The sequence below is a fragment of the Gorilla gorilla genome, chromosome 19, assembly GCF_029281585.2.
Source record: "Gorilla gorilla gorilla isolate KB3781 chromosome 19, NHGRI_mGorGor1-v2.1_pri, whole genome shotgun sequence".
Taxonomy (NCBI): domain Eukaryota; kingdom Metazoa; phylum Chordata; class Mammalia; order Primates; family Hominidae; genus Gorilla; species Gorilla gorilla.
The window spans coordinates 79,732,216-79,749,773 of record NC_073243.2 but is presented as its reverse complement, the minus strand read 5'-3'; the positions used below and the strand labels follow the sequence as shown (position 1 = coordinate 79,749,773).

At 38.2% G+C, this 17,558-nt stretch overlaps 1 protein-coding gene across 5 annotated transcripts in view; it reads right to left on the bottom strand.

Annotated features, from left to right (window-relative positions):
• The window catches only part of LOC115933170 (ciliogenesis and planar polarity effector 1-like), a 57,861-nt gene extending 40,314 nt beyond the window's left edge, over positions 1 to 17,547 (bottom strand). For 2 of the 5 annotated variants that reach the window (XR_008673232.2, XM_055367556.2), the window contains exons 1-7: positions 17,044 to 17,547; positions 15,135 to 15,283; positions 14,285 to 14,451; positions 13,629 to 13,711; positions 11,898 to 11,977; positions 10,176 to 10,253; positions 8,019 to 8,211 (exon numbers count right to left, since the gene is read on the bottom strand). Coding sequence is in view for 2 of the 5 variants with exons in the window: in XM_055367556.2 (XP_055223531.2) it covers positions 8,019 to 8,211; positions 10,176 to 10,253; positions 11,898 to 11,977; positions 13,629 to 13,711; positions 14,285 to 14,451; positions 15,135 to 15,283; positions 17,044 to 17,547 (1,254 nt within the window). In the remaining 3 variants the exon portion in view is untranslated. Of the gene's footprint in view, positions 1 to 1,894; positions 1,938 to 8,018; positions 8,212 to 10,175; positions 10,254 to 11,897; positions 11,978 to 13,628; positions 13,712 to 14,284; positions 14,452 to 15,134; positions 15,284 to 17,043 lie in introns of those variants that run through there. The other 3 variants (XM_031003553.3, XR_008673233.2, XR_008673235.2) reach the window with 3 other exon arrangements.
• Between the last annotated feature and the right edge of the window lie 11 nt (positions 17,548 to 17,558).

Below are 17,558 nucleotides of genomic sequence, written 5' to 3'. Positions count from 1 at the left end.
TAGCAAATGCAGCTAGCATCTGGAGAGGTTGCTTAGAGGAAATTATATTTCAAATGGTCCCTAAAGGGTACACAGAATTTTAACAAGCAGAAACTGGAGGAATGAGAAAGTAGCATTAAAGTTTTCATCAGTACTCAAGTCAAAACTAGCAGACTCAGGCCAGGCACAGTGGCTGACAACTATAATCCCAGCACTTTGGGAGGCCATGGCAGGCAGATTTCTTGAGCCCAGGAGTTCGAGACCACCCTTGGCAACATGGGAAGACCTTGTCTCTAAAATAGAAAAAACAAAACAAAAAAAAAACCTAACAAACTCCAAGCTGGGTGGACTCACATTCGCCTGTAGTCCTAGCTACTCAGGAGGCTTAGGCAGAAGCACTGCTTGAGCCTAAGAGTTTTAGACCAGCCTGTGCATCATAGCAAAACCCTATCCCTTAAAAAAAAAAAAAAACACTAGTGGACCCCTTTCTCAGAGAAAATGAATGGGCAAAATAGAGATTGGTGAAGTCTGAAACATTTATGCATCAGGTCTTCTATATATTTGCCTATTGTGATGAAAGATTTGACATGTCTTTGAAAAAATATTCTGAATTACTGATAAAGCCACTGCTAACTGAGGAACGAATTATAATAGTTCTGAAAAATAACGGGAAAGAGTGAATAACTAAAACATTCTCTTAAAAAAAGCCAGTTTCTCGGCCGGGCATGGTGGCTCACGCCTGTAATCCCAGCACTTTGGGAGGCCGAGGTGGGTGGATCACCTGATGTTCAGGAGTTCGTGACCAGCCTGGCCAGCATGGTGAACACCCGTCTCTACTAAAAATACAAAAATTAGCCGGGCATCCTGGCGCACACCTGTAATCCCAGTTACTCGGGAAGCTGAGGCGGGAGAATCGCTTGAACCCAGAAGTCAGAGGTTGCAGGGGGACGAGATCGCACCACTGCACTCCAGCCTGGGCAACAAGAGCAAAACTCCATCTCCAAAAAAAAAAAAAAGTAAGGCCAGTTTCTCACATTTGTTAGTGGGAGCAAGGAAAAAGGCAGTTTCTATACCTTCATTTTCCTTATGAGTGCTTCAGTGATCCTCAGTATAAACAAACCTGACAGATACACAGTCAAGCTTGACAAAAATCTCGGCTGAGGCTAGTTTTTTGGAATCTTCCCTTAATAAATAAACCAAAAAGATAACATCTCATTTCCGAAGAGAAACAGTAGAATAACTACACAGCAGAACCAGACACAAAAGAATTCAAATGAAATTCGGCCAGGCATGGTGGCTCACGCCTGTAATCCCAGCACTTTAGGAGGCCGAGGCGGGTGGATCACCTGAGGTCAGGAGTTCGAGACCAGCCTGACCAACATGGTGAAACCCCATCTCTACTAAAAATACAAAAATTAGCTGGGCATGGTGGCAGGTGCCTGTAATCCCAGCTACTCGGGAGGCTCAGGCAGGAGAATCACTTCAACCCAGGAGGCGGAGGTTGCAGCGAGCCAAGATCACACCATTGCACTCCAGCCTGGGCAACAAGATGAAACTCCATCTAAAAAAAAATAATAAAAATGAAATTCATGCATGTTAATACTCTGACCAAATCTTAAGAGTTTAAAGATTGCATTAGTACCAATAAACTTTACACTTTTTATTCCTTTGGAGAAAGGTAGCTAATGTTCACGAGTATGAAATAAAATCAAATAAGCACACATGCTATATATATTATATATAATACACACACACACACACACAAACACACACACATAATATTAAAGAACCATTCACAATGGCTAAAAAGACCCAAAAAAAATCCAAAGTAAATAAATAACTTCTCATTGCTATAACTGAAAGCAACAAATATTGAATATAGATACTCACTGCTTAGTTGCTAGTTGCCCCTTATCATCCATTCTTTGTATTGGAAGCATTAAATTTTAGGTAGACTCCTGGCCTCCAAAAAAGAGAAACTATTACACTTCTCAAGTTAAACAAAGATACAAAGTTCAAAATGAGGAGGCTTCTTTATCCTTATCCCTCTACCTTCTTTTTTCAATTTTTTGAGCCAAGTGTCTCGCTCTGTCTCCCAAGCTGGAGTGCAGTGGTGCGATATCGGCTCACTGGAACCTCCACCTCCCAGGTTCAAGTGATTCTCCTGCCTCAGTCTCCTGAGTAGCTGGGATTACAGGCGCGTGCCACGACACCTGGCTAATTTTTTTATATTTTTAGTAGAGATGGGGTTTCACTATGTTGGCCAGGCTGGTCTCAAACTCCTGACCTTAGGTGATCCACCCACCTCAGGCTTCCAAAGTGCTGGGATTACAGGCATGAGCCACTGCGCTTGACCTTGTCCCTCTACCTTCTTACTGACAAAAATGCAAAATTAATGGCTACAGCTACAGCATCTAACTTGAAGCCTGTGTACTAAAGATGGCAGAAAAAAAGACAGACGCAGACGAGATCTGAGATATCCTGGACCTGCAAACTAGTTCTATTCCATTTAACTCCTTATTCATTAATGTGAAGGAGAGAAAAGACTTCTATCTTGTTTAAGCCACTGTTGTTTTGCATTTTCTGTCACTGGCAGCCAAATTAATAATACACTAACTAATATACACTTAAAACAGGCTCCACACTCAATTCCACAGGCTTCTAAGTATGGGAGGCAGCATCATACTGTAAAAGCATGGTTAGGCTGGGCACGGTGGCTCACCTGCCTGTGGCTCACACCTTTAATCTTAGCACTTGGGGAGGCCAAGGTAGGAGGATCTCGTAAGGCCAGAAGTTTGAAACCAGCCTAGGCAACATGGCGAGACCCCATTTCTACAAAAACAGACAAAAAGCGTAAAAGGAAAAAAAAAAAAGCACAGATAGCCTACGTGTGCATAACAACTCTGTCACTTAATAGCTAAAGTAGGCAAATAAATAAATTGGACTAATTATTTAACCTCTGTGGGAAAAATTTGAGAAATATTTACCAATTATTTAGTGGTTCTGACTTATTTCAATTTTTTTTAAGATGGAATCTCACTGTCACCCAGCCTGGAGTACAGTGGTATGATTTTTAGCTCATTGCAACCTCCGCCTCCCAGGCTCAAGTGATCCTCCTGCCTTAGCCTCCTGAGTAACTGGGACCACAGGTGCTCACCACTATACCCGGCTAATTATTTTTTGTATTTTTGGTAAAGATGGGGTTTCGCCATGTTGATCAGGCTGTTCTTGAACTCCTGAGCTCAGGTGATCCAGCCCCCCTTGACCTCCCCAAGTGCTGGGATTACAGGTGTAAGCACTACACCGGCCTGACTTACTTAAATGTTATGTCTTGAAAAGCTTTATACTATTCTTTATATTCAGGCCCATCTCTCCCTAACTTTATTACTTTTGAGACAGTCTCACTCTGTCCCCAGGCTGGAGTACAGTGGCAAGATCATGGCTGGCTCACTGCAATCTCAAACTCCTGGACTACACCTAATTATTTGTTGTTATTCCTATTGTGAAAAAGTTATCTTTCACATTTAACACTTTAAACTGAACATTATTAAATGAATCTAACAGTTTTGGTTAGTTCCTTTTGTTTCAGGTAGAGTCATATAAACTACACCAATATTCCCACCTCTTCCTTATAATGCAGTCTTGATCATTTTAGTTTAACTGGCAAAAATGTCTAGGATAATATTAAATAATAATATGATTGTTACCTCTGTTGCTCCTTAATTATGTACAACACTGACTGTTGGTATGATGCATGAGTGAATTCCTTCAAATGATATGAAAGTTTCCTTTTAGTTTAAGTTTTTTATTAGATATCATGTTAAATTTGTTTTTCAATTCCTCTTTTGCTATCCTATTGAAATAAATGACCTTAATGATAATAGCTAACACTGAACACTTTAAATACCAGATACTATTCTAAGGGTTCTTTATACATTCATTCACTCATTTAATCCATCCACATAATCTGAGTGGAGAATTTTATCAGTCCCATTTTATAGAGGAGGAAAGACAGACACAGAGAGGTTAAATAATGTGCCCAAAATCACACAGCTTTAAAGTGAAGGAGCCCTATCTGGCTCCAGAACTCACTCTCTTAATCACGATTCTATATTGCATCCCTGTATCTATATTTTGCTCCTTTTTCTACTATAGTAGTCCAGTCAAGAATGGAATGGAAGCTGGGAGACTTTAGTGGCTACTAACACTGAAGTGATATAGGATTAGACTAAAGTGGTAGTAATGGAGACAGAGAATTGGAGAGATCTGGTAATATGCCTTCAAGACAGAGCTAGTAAGACTTAATGGATTGGAGATTGGATGTGAGGTATGAGGGAAAGAGAGGAATGATGGCAACTAGGTTTTTTGGCCTACCCATAGCCTGGTATTTAAGACTCTGTTTCTCATGTTTTATATTAATTAACTTAATTTGTTTTCCTTAGTTTTCCAGTTTCCCTTCTTTCTTCCTAATCTATGCATTTCACTTCATTAAATTCTTTTTTGTTTTTGAGACAGAGTCTCACTCTGTCACTCAGGCTGGAGTACAGTGGTGCAACCATGGCTCACTCCAACTTTGACTTCCCAGGCTCAAGTGATCCTCCCACCTCATTCTCCTGAGTAGCTGGAATTACAGATGCACACCACCACACTTGGCTTTTTTATTTTTTGTGGAGATGGGGGTCTCACTACATTGGCAAGGATGGTCTCGAACTCCCGGGCTCAAGTGATCCTCTTGCCTGAAGCTCCTAAAGTGCTGAGATTACAGGCGTGAGCCACTGCGACCAGTCCGTTAAATCCTTTTTGAGATGACGTAAAATAAAAATAAGCTTATTTACTAGTACTTAAGACTTATTCTATATTCATGTTCAATATTGTTTCCTTTGGGTTTTTTTAATCTGTTCTAGATTTTTGAATTGAGGTCATAATTGCTTTATAATGAGGGACAATTAACTGTTTATAGCACCAATAATTGTTTCTGATTATGGGCACAGTTATGGTCAATGTGGAAACTGGAAACATATAAAAAAGTATGAGTCAGGGCCAGGCACAGCGGCTCACACCTGTAATCCCAGCTACTCGGGAGGCTGAGGCAGGAGAATCGCTTGAACCTGGGAGGCGGAGGTTGCAGCGAGCCAAAATCGCACCATTGCACTCCAGCCTGGGCAACAAGAGTGAGGGTCTGTCTCAAAAAAAAAAAAAAGTATAAGGCAAAAAAATATATATTATCCTCATTCCCACAATCTAGAAGCAAGCAATGGGAGTACTTTGTTCCACACATATCTATTGTTTAAATTACTGAAATCATACTGTCTATTCAGTTTTACATCCTTTCCTAGTGCTACTAAAAACCCTTATTAAACATGTTTAGTGACTTCATAACATTCTACATGACCACAACACAATTTACTTGTCCTTCTCCCTATTACTAGGTATTTATATTCTTCCTAATTATTCTAATATTTTACATACGTTGGTATTTTCAAACATTTTCAGACTTGGAACTCTTTCATCAAGAGAAAGCTCTGAGGAAGCCTAACATAAAAACAGAGCTGACCTGGCCAAAAACTGATAGGAGGGACCCCATCTCACCATACCACACCCCCAGCAGTAATCCCAACACATTCAGAAAACCACAATTATAAGTACTAATGTGATAATTATTTTTGTGCATAAAGCTTTGTCCAAATCTTTCATTACTTCCTCTGGATAGAATCCTTAAAAGGCTATTGAGTGTAAAGGAAATGAACATTTTCAAGGCTCCTGATACTAAATAATAAAGTTTCAATAATAAAAGCAATAACTTACAGAAGGAACAGGATTGAAAAATAAATTAATTAAATTTGATTAAAAAAAAAAACTGTCAGAGCTACAGGCTCAGTTTCCAGAATATCTACATGTTCATGGCCCTTCTGAGAATATGATTATGATTTAATAGGTATAGTTAATTCAGGCACTACAAGGATATAAAAATGAACAAGATTCAAAAAACCACGAGCTTATGGCCTCTGCCATGCCATCTTCAAAAGAAATTAAACACTAATGCTTCAGAGACATTAACATGCACATATTATAGAAAAAATATTTTTTCATAAAATACTGATCAAAATATATTAACTCTGAGCTATATGAAAGGGTATATGAAACCTTTAAAGTGGCTTCACTATCATAAAAAAGCAATAATTTCATTCCCTTTTTTTAATAAGATATTTTATAAGCAATATCCCATATCCTTAGGTATCCATGAGACATGATACAGATCATAATCTGCAGAGGTACCCTAAGTTACCCTATGACCCCAACTGTGATTAAGTAAACAGCACAACTAGACTGTGAAGAAATCCATTAGAATTACCTGTGGAGCCTTTTATTATAAATAATACAAATTGCAGGAGTTAAGGCAAGTTCCACTACAGTTATACTGAATCAATCTCCAGAGTACAGGACCTAAGCATGCATACTTTTTAATTGCACCAAAGCTGATTCTTACATTCAGATTATTATCATTAAAATAATACCTGAAGAAAGTGTCCTAGAATATAGAAGACGATGGAAGAATGAAACTAAGAAGCTAAGGTTAGCCACTGCTATAGAAATAGCAAGTGGCTATTACCGACATATAGTATGGGCAAAAAATTCAAGAGGGCATAGTAAAACACTGGGTAAGGGTTGTGAAAGAAGGCAAAGATGACTTTTGAAGATAGTGATTCTTAATCTTTTGTGTGTATCAGAATTATCTGGATAATGTGTTAAATATATAGGACAGTGACCAGTGAAGTCCCCAAGTAATCCATCTAACGGTTTGAGAGATGTCTCTAAAACATTAAGCTGGTAGAATCAGTGGTGCTACTAAACAGAAAAAGGAAAGAAGGGACTAGGGAGAACAAGAATAAAATTAGTTTCAGTAAGTTTCATGGGACAGGGGGACACGCTGAACAACTATTCTCATCAAGGCCCCTAAGTTCAAAGAGAAAATTAGTGCAGCTGGGCACAGCAGCTCACGCCTGTAATCCTAGCACTTTGGGAGGACAAGGCAGGCAGATCACCTGAGGTCAGGAGTTTGAGACCAGCCTGGCCAACATGGTGAAACTCCATCTTTACTAAAAATATAAAAATTAGCCAGGCAAGGTGGTACATGCCTATAATCCCAGCTACTCAGGAGGCTGAGGCAGAAGACGCTTGAACCTGGGAGGCAGAGGTTGCAGTGAGCCGAGATCGCGCCACTGCACTCCAGCCTGGGCAACAGAGTGAGACTCCATCTCAAAAAATAAAAATATAAAAAAATTTTTTAAAAAGAAAATTAGTGCCGAGAATCATCAATATGGAAATGGTATATATTACATCACATAAAAGGATATGGAAGTGAATGTAGGACAAATGAGCAGAGGTTTAGATCTGAAGGAAACTAATGTTTCTAAAAAGGTAAATAATTAACCATTGTTGGTAAACAGAAAAAAAGGATAGCCAGGTATGATGAAAGTCAAAGTGAACAGTAATTTGAAATGCAGCTGACAGTTTCAACTCAAGCACAAGAAATATGGATAAGAAATATGTGATAGTGTCAGCTGGAAAATAAACCTTGGATACTTTTGAGTAGGAGCCCACTAATCTGGTTTGATTACTCCCCACCTCACTTTTGTGAGCAGCTGCATCCCAAAGAGCTCAGTAAAAATAGGTCACTGTGAGAAGTAGGTAGCTTAGCCTAGACCTCTGGGCCCCAGAGGTCTTTTTTTTCCTAGTAGAATTTTTTTTTCCTAGTAGAGTTTCCTAGCAGAGTCTCACTATGTTGGCCAACTCAGTCTCACTGGTTTCAAACTCCTGGCCTCAAGCAATCCTCCTACCTTGACCTCCCAAAGTGCTGGGATTACAAACGTGAGCCACTGCGCCCAACCAGTTATAAACACTTGAATGAAAAGTACCCAAAGCAGAGAAATGCTTGCGATATAATTTTACCTTGTCAACTTCTGGAAATCTATTAATATTTTAAAACCCTACATGTACACTATGTGTAGATTTACTTACTTATACAGAGATGTGCTTACCTGAACTAATTTAAACATTTCATCTTGCAGCATCTGCCTAACAGACTCCGAACAATCTGGTAACTGAGCCGTGCATTCATTTCTCTGGGTCTTCTGAGGTGTTGGAACAGGTGGTTGTGAAGCAACATTGACTCCATTTGATATCAGAAGTGGAACTGAGGAAGATTTGTCTTTATATGTAGAAATCTGTGCACTGCGTGGAAAGCATTTAAATAAAAAACATGCATTAAATTGACAAAAAACAAATTGAATGTCTATGATCAGAATATTTGATCCCACTTTTGTCTTCCAATTTAAAGGTTATTCTAGTAGTTTTCTAGAAATTTAAACCCTAAAGCCTTTCTCTCTAGTGCCCGTCAGCCCCCAAGACACTTTCGTCATCAGCTCAATTTTCATCTTTATTAAGGGATTGTCTAGTCAGTGATGGGCTGCTTCATAGGGTGTTGCAAACCCAAGAGCTGACATATATTTTACTTGCCTGGTCCCTGTGGACATCTGAATTTGAGACCTGTGGAATCATTCTGATTAGCTGTACAGACTTCACAATTTGTAATTTGGCTTAGAAATATGTTTTTGACTAAAATTAATGATCCAGCATAGAGTTAAGAAAACTAGGGAAAAACTGGGTTTAAAAAACTTAATTCTAGGATCAGTAGAGAAAACTACTGTTTATCATCATTAAATGTGAAACAATAGTACTGTGAACATTTCATTTCCAAGCAAACCTCAGAGTTTAAATGTACCATAAACCCTAATAAAAAATGCTTATTTACAAATAAAAATTAAGGATCAAAGCAAGGTGTTTAGGTTTTTTTTTTTTTAAAAACAAAATGACTGTTGGGGGATGACTCCTCAAACATAGCAGATACTCAAAGTTTTCTACATTTTATAAACTAAGCAAGGGAGCAGGCAGTTATCAGATTCAAACAGATCACTGTTTCCAAAAAAGAAAAGAACATATTAAATTTCATATAGACTTATTTAGGTTTACACTCATTCCCATTTGGCAATAATATTTGCCTTTTATCGAGCATCTTAACACACCCAATAAAAAAACTTTATTTGGCAAATTCACAAAAAATAGGCATTACAACTGATCTACCTTTTCCTTTTCTGCCAAAGTGAAAGCTTTGAGTGTTGCTCCTTGAGAATCATGTTTCTCACAGCTGCTGCCAGCCTCCACTGTCCCCAGCTTTCTTAGCTGGGTGACAAGGGAGTTAGTTGCCCAGTGACAGGGATCTGGAATCTAAAGAGTGAGCGGAGCCAAAGAAGGTTTAGGAGGCACCCTCTGGCGACTGGCTTCCTGAAGTGTGATGGAAGGGGGAATGGGTTTCAGGCTGACCCCTCTTCAGGCATTCCTAGTAAAGCCACAAGGGGCTCCAGGGCTGTAGAGGTCCCCTTGGGCACAGGGTGGGTGCATTCATGCTTGCACAAGTGACTGGCACTCAAGAAGGCCTTGGGACAGTAGGGGCAGGTGTAGGGGTAAACTGAGCTGTAGGGACAGCTGGATGTGCACAGTCCAGGCCAGTCTCAGAAGCTCTTTAAACTGAGTGTAGCAAAAGGGCCGGATCTGGGTATGAGGACTCATGCAGACGCAACAACATTTTGTGAAGAAGGTCTCCTTGCACAAACAGATCTGCCCATTTTAAAACAACTTTATTGGGCTTTGCTTTCAACAGGTCTCAAGGAGATCGATTCTAACTATGAAAATTTTTTTCTGAGGTAAAGCTGCGCTATATTTTCCTATTTCGGCAAGATTTCTAAACACTAAGCACTCTGTTCAAAAGAACCGGATGAGTCTGTTCCATGAGAGAATTAAAAGCATTTCAAACACTACAAGAAATCAGTTAGAAGCTGAAAATGAGCAACAACTTCATCTTTCAATAATATATTACTACTTTTTTTCAGAAAAGACTGTTCTAACATAGTTCCTGTATAACTTTAAAATACAATTGCTAGTGGAAACTCAGTAATGAAAGATGTCAGATCTGTGTGCTTATGCTGCTCTTTCAATGTTTTATGTTGCTTTCATTTATTTTCTTAGTTTTTAGTCAAAATGTAGCAATTGTTTCAAAAATGGTACAGTCGGCATACTTTCACTCTGTGATTTGTAAAACACAACGATTTTTAAATGGTATAGTAGGCAAAACTTCTTACCTAGAAATTTCTGAACTTGTATCTACTTGCATTGATTGAGGAGTGGTATGCTCAGGATGTGAAAAGGCTTCGATCATACTATCAATAAAAATTAACAGGTGATTAGTAAGCAAGATATTCTTTGCATTATCTGAGGTATGAGTGATCTATGCTCAGCCATCTAAGAGTCTAAACATCCTCTAATCTTCTATAATGTTTAGCTCATAATTACAATGTTTACATTTGTCTCCATAACAATTAGTAACAGATCTAAGCAAAAGCAAAAAAATATGTCTGGATGACTTAAAACACCACTTAAATACTGCTGACTGCTCAGCAATGAAAACAACAGAACCCAAAATGAGGGGACATGAGGTTAGTTAAGACCCAAATTTCACCTATAGAAGAGGGAGACACTATGCTCAGAACCCTAGAGCCCATTGTCACATTTGAAACTGTAAAGAGGCTGGGCACGATGGCTCACGACTGTAATCCCAGCACTGTGGGAGGCCAAGGCAGGCGGATCACCTGAGCTCAGGAGTTCGAGACCAGCCTGGGCGACATGGCGAATCCCATCTCTAAAAAAAATACGAAAAAATTAGCTAGGCATGGTGGTGCACACCTGGGCAACAGAGCAAGACCCTGTTTCCAAAAAAAAAAAAAAAAGAAAAGAAAGAAAAGAAAAAAGAAACTGTAAAGATTAGTGTTTGTCTTCTCTCTCTCTCTTCTTGGGTAATTTTCCGAAGGAATCATTTTTATGAATAGAAGTATCTAAATTACTTGTAAAGGCCCATAGTATTAAATATATTCTTTTTAACTGTCCATAGAAAAACTAACAAAATTTGCATACTGAAAAGAAAAAGAAAATCTAATTATGTTGCCTTTTTTTTTTTTTTTTTTGAGACGGAGTCTTGCTCTGTTGCCCAGGCTGGAGTGCAGTGGCCCGATCTCGGCTCACTGCAAGCTCTGCCTCCCCAGGTCACACCATTCTCCTGCCTCAGCCTCCCGAGTAGCTGTAACTACAAGCGCCTGCCACCACACCCGGTTAATTTTTTGTATTTTTAGTAGAGACAGGGTTTCACTGCGTTAGCCAGGATGGTCTTGATCTCTTGACCTCATGATCCACCCGCCTCGGCCTCCCAGAATGCTGGGATTACAGGCATGAGCCACCACGCCTGGCCATGTTGCCTTTCTTATCTAAGGGAATTCTAAAATTTAGAACTTCTAAAATTCTAAAGATTTAGAAATCATGTCCAAACTGCAACACATGAAAACTGCCTTCAGCTCTCCTTGAAGCAATAAGCTAGCCGGCAGTGTATATGTACATCATAGCCCTAATGAATAGTGTATAGTAATCATCACAACAGTGAAAGATTTTATACATACATAAAATAATTTATAATCATTCTTTATTTGATTCAATAAAAATGGAATAAGTATGAAAAGTGGTTCCCTACTTAGCAGCTAAATAAGCTTTGGCCTATTTACAGCTTTATTTTGATAAGGCTGATAGTGATGAGAGAACAAAAGGCATTTTAGATATCATTATTTATTTCACTCTATCAATACATAGAAGTATAACATTTACCAAAAATCATTTTACCATAACTATAAACTGAAGTTACAGTTTCACTAGAAACACAATACCACCCTAAATCATGTATTGTAAATTATGAAGGAAAAAAGCTGAAAGCTTCACTGAGGTAACCAGTGACAATCACTGTCACACTTTTTTCCCCTTACCCTTTTTGTTCAGTCGATTTTTCCTCCATAATTGTCTCCAGTGGTTCTTCCCTTTGACACTGAACCTCTTCTGTGAACTCCTGTTAAAATGAATAGTACCCAAAAAGAAAACAGGTAAAACAAACAGGTATTACTGTCTTGAGTATTTTGAGTCCCATATTAGCCACTTAGCCAGAGTAACAACAGTCTACAAGCAAGTGAGAAATCAAACAGTAAAATGTACTCCCAGTCCTGCTCTGACCTAATCTTTATACTGTGTGAATTGCCTCCAGTCTGTCACACTGGGCTATTGAGCATGCTAAGTTACAAAGACAAGATTGTGTCAGTAGACTAACACACTGTAAATTATATACACCTAACACTATATGATTACTCATTTCCCTGTAAAAACAACTATAAAACCAGGAAAAATGAATCTTTTTTAAAAGAATTGTTACAAGGCAGGCAGATCCACTTGAGGTCAGGAGTTCAAGATCAGCCTGGCCAACATGGTGAAACTCTGTCTCTACAAAAAAATACAAAAAATTAGTCAGGCATGGTGACGCATACCTGTAGTCCCAGCTACTTGGGAGGCTGAGGCAGAATTGCTTGAACCTGGGAGGTGGAAGCTGCAGTTAGCCAAGATCACACCACTGCACTCCAGCCTGGGCAACAGAGCAAGACTGTCTCAAAAATAAAAATAAAAAAGAATTGTTACAACAGATAGGGCATGGTGGCTCACACCTGTAATTTCAGCACTTTGAGAGGTTGAGGCTAGGAGTTCAAGACCAGCCTAAGCAACATAGCAAGGCCCAGTCTCTACACAAAAATGTTTTTTTTTTTAAATTAGCTGGGCATAGTGGTGTGCACCTATAGTAAGACCCAGCTACTTGGGAGGCTGAGGCAAGAGGATGACTTTATTCCAGGAATTCCAGGCTGCAGTGAGCCATGATCGTGCCACTGCACTCCAGCTTGGGCAAAAGAGCAAGACCCTCATCTCAAAAAAAAAAACAAAAACAAAAACACAGAATTGTTACAATAATTGGAAATGTCTATGTTCCCCCTGGAAATTCAGTGTATAGAGTTTCGAGAAAAATATTATCAAAAAGTATATATATGTATAAAAAGTATACTACAGCTGAATTATACTTTTTAATTTTTTTTTTTAAAAGACAGGGTCTCACTCTGTTGCCCAGGCTGGAATGTAGTAGCACATTACAGCTCACTACAGCCTCAAACTCCTGGAGTCAAATGATCCTCTCACCTCAGCCTTCTAAGTAGCTGAGACTACTACAGGTGCATGCCACCATGCCTGGCTATTTTTTAATTTTTTGTAGAGATGGAGTCTTGTTCTCTTGACCAGGCTGGTCTAAAACTCCTGGCCTCAAGCAATCCTCCCGCCTCAGCCTCCCAAAGTGCTGGGATTACAGGTATCAGTTGCCATGCTTGGCCATACTTCCATACTTTTTAAATAAAGGACACATTTGCTACTCTTGATTAAATAAATTTGCTAAAGCAGTTCATGACGTGAAAATTTCATTGCCTGAAATTATTGGACAGGTTACTACCCTGTACTAGAATTTCAGGGAAAGAAAAATGCCACACAGCATGGCTATATTCTACAACCCATAGTGCATTTTTAAGAGCTAGCCCTGCTTTGATATATTTAATACCAATGAATAAAAACATGTATAATTTAAACACTATACAAAATGAAAGAAGAATAATTGTATCCACTATTTATTGACTTACTTCTTCTAACTGCTGTGGTGAAGTCATCATGCAAATGGCAAGACTGGGACTTCTGAAACCTCCAACAGATTCTTCAATGTCTTCTAGCGATAAGTGAAGATGAAGAGAAAACTGATCATTTAAAAAATAAGCTATTGACTTTTTAGGGGGCTCAGGGAATATTACCAGAAACAATACAATGACAGAAATATTTTCTATCCTTTTTATAAAGACAGTCTTTGAAAACACCTGGAGTCTATTCCATCTTCATCAGGTAAATCCCAGATGAGCCTTGAGAGGCCTTATTATTCAGTATGTTTAACTCCACATAGTGCTCTGAGAGTTTCTGTCTTAAGGAAGACTGCTGGGGAGAGGTTTATAGAGTTGCTTCACAGAAATTAACAGACCATAATTATTATATAAGCAGCACAAGAGGCCCAACAATTGTAAAAGAGCACCAACATAAAAATACCTTAGATCTTCTTGGTTTTATTAAAACCAAAACTAGAGTTAATATGCTCAATATTTCATAAATATTTAATTCTCTTAATTTTTTATTTTAGGCTACTGTAAACATACTAACTTAGGTATAAGACTAAATAAGTTACCTCAGATAATATTATTTACCAATTTCAAATTAATAAAGCCAAAAAAATAGATTATCTAAATGAACTGACCTTCATAGTCTGATATGTGCATATCCATTTCCTCTTCTGTAAATGCTTCTACTTCTAAAAGATTCTCATCAATATCTATAAATTCTTTTTTAGTATTATGAGTGACGGAAATAATATCATCATTGATTTCTTTTATATCAGGATTTTTTGCTTCAGTTGGCATTCTACTGAAAAAAATGCAGCAACTAAAATTACAACTATTCTTGGAGATAAAGAGCTAATTCAGTTTTCGGGTTTTTTTTTTTTTTTTTTTTTTTTTTAAGATGGAGTCTCGCCCAGGCTGGAGTGCAATGGCGCAATCTCGGCTTAATTCAGTTTTTTAAAAGCAAAGAACAAACTTCGGTTTCATATTTATAAAATCTTTCTTTAAAAAATTCTGATACACAGAAGCTCAGGTAAAGATTGTTCAGTAAATAACTAAACATCATAGTTTTTATTTACTCGAATGATTGGAATAATTTCAACTTATCTAAAATTATCATTCTCACAAAGGACTCTTCATGCTATAATGGCTTTTGCCTTGGTATTCAAAGCTATGTTACTCCTAGCATTGCTTCATATATAAAAATGGATGAAAGGATTAGTCCAACTTCTGATATGGGAAATAAATTGATAAAGGAATCCCTCAGGATGAATTAATTGCTCTCTCAGAAGATATAAGCTAGACCAAGAGGGAAGAAATACAATTTGCAATGAATTGTTAAAGCACCTCAGAAAGCTCACTGCCTGCTCCTCTACTTCAAAAAATGCTCATTCCTTTAACTTTCAAGGGTTTGATCTTCCCTTTAAGCCGAAATGCCATCAAACCACGTGTCTTATATTGAAAAGAAGAGTATAATCAGGAACTTACTTCAAGATATTTTGACAAGATTTATTCTGACCATTTCTTTCCTCAGTTCCACCTGGAGTTGCTACTGCAACTGAACCGCCAGCATCTGATTTGCTCTCCCTCTCAATATTGGGTCCAATCTGACACCCAGTGTCACGATTCTCTACCATCTAAAGCAAACCATTTAAAGTATTTAGTATTTTTGAACCCTTTATTTTTCACCATATTTTAAAATTATTCATTCTTTCTACAGGAATTCTGAATAATCCTCTTATTCATTTATCAAATATTTACTGCATTTCTACAACTCAATATTTGTTGCTGAAGCAATGATCAAGTCTTTATTCTAACTGGAAAAAGCCAATCTGACTACCTAAATAGTATTCAAAAGAAATCAGCCTTACAAATTTGTAAGGCATATTGTCATTGTTTTCAGGCCACAAAACAGTGGCAAAAAAATTATAATATTCTCATTTCATTCCCTTTGCTATATCATAAAGACATTCAGTAGTTATTTCAAAATGACATAGTAGACAAAAATACATGCAGCTAAAAACACAAGGTACATCCTTTTTGTCTCACTTAAAATTTCCATATACATTACCTAGAAATACACATTTCAAGGATGACCAATATCACAGTATCACATAAACTGTATACCTTATGATAACAGAAACCAATCTCAAGGAAAAAAAAGGACTAGTGTGGTGGCTCCCACCTGTAATCCCAACATTTTGAGAGGCCAAGGCGGGAAGGTCACTTGAGCCCAGGAGTTTGAGACCAGCTTGGGTAACAAAGGGAAACCCTGTCTCTATAAAAAATTTAAAAATTAGCCAGGCATAGTGGCATGAGCCTGTGGTCCCAGCTGCTTGGAAGATTCAAGTGGAAGGATCACTTGAGCCCAGGAGGTCAACGCTACAGACAGCTGTGATCCTAAGACTGCACTCCAGCCTGGGTGATAAAGCAAGACTCTGGACCAGGCGCAGTGGCTCACACCTGTAATCCCAGCACTTTGGGAGGCCGAGGCAGGCAGATCACAAGGTCAGGAGTTTGAGACCACCCTAGCCAATATGGTGAAACCCCATCTCTACTAAAAAATACAAAAATTAGTCAGGCGTGGTGGCGCGCGCCTGTAGTCCCAGCTACTCACAAGGCTGAGGCAGGAGAATCGCTTGAATCCAGGAGGCGGAGGTTGCAGTGAGTTGAGATCACGCCACTGCACTCCAGCCTGGGTGACAGAGTGAGACTCCATCTCAAAAAAAACAAAAAACAAAACAAAACAAAACAAAAAGCAAGACTCTGTCTCAAAAAATGAATAAGTAAAAAATAAAACAAATTCACATATTCACATACACACACACACGCATACACACACACATTCACATCCTTCAGCCTAGAATAAACTACTTCAGAATAAAAGCACTTGCCATTGACTAGGGAAGAAAGAATAGTTAATTAAACACTAACTCCTCTACTGACTCCCCCATCTGCCTTTCTGTGTTTGGTTCTCCAACCTCTTCTGGCCTGAGAGTGTAAGAAAAACTATCCCCTAATGGACTTGATGAGACATCAGTAATTAAAACTACAGAGCCACCTAGTCCTTCTTCACCTGAACCAAAACCTGAAACTGAAAGGAGAAATAATATACGTGTAATACCACTTGTAATATCACTAAAAATTATCTCCTTCCCTTTTTTCTTTTTTATAAATACACATAAAACTTCAAAACCTCACAGCCTCTCTGAAAGCACTTTATTGTTAAGAATTAAAGGAACCACTGGAAGAAAAAAATAGGAGATACTGATTATAATCAACATTGTCATTAATTTTCTATTATTTAATGATTCTTTAATAGATGGGAAATGTAAACATAGTTTTAATCTAAAATGAGAATTCTCATTTGTAAGTAATAAACAATTGATATGCTTACCTTAATAATGGCATTTTTTGCCTTATATGTAGCAAAATAGGGTTGTTCCAAAAGCCATAATGATGTAAGAATGGCAGCTGCAGAGGTCTTTACACGAATTACTGGACTGTACTCAGAGGATGACTCAGTTATACCAGAATCACAGAGTAGCCTTCTATTAGACCACCTTATCATCCATTCCAGCAGTCTTCCTATACTGCCAAATGTGTTTAGTGCTAAAGGAAGATCTTCTTGAGGGTTAATATCATTGCACTGAATAGCTTTGAAAATACATCTTCTAGTTTTAATGGACTTGGGAGTCCAAAAAATGTGGTTTGATGATCTCTGGATTAGACATTTCTCTCTAGTGTCATCTTGTATTTTGTAAATTGACTTTTGTTTTAAACCAAATAATCCACTCATTCCTTCATTCTTATTGACTTCATTCGAAGGATATTGTAAAAAAGGTTTGATCCCTTGATTAACCAGTACTGATGATGAAAGTTCCTGGTTTTCTAAATGCATGCCATATTCAT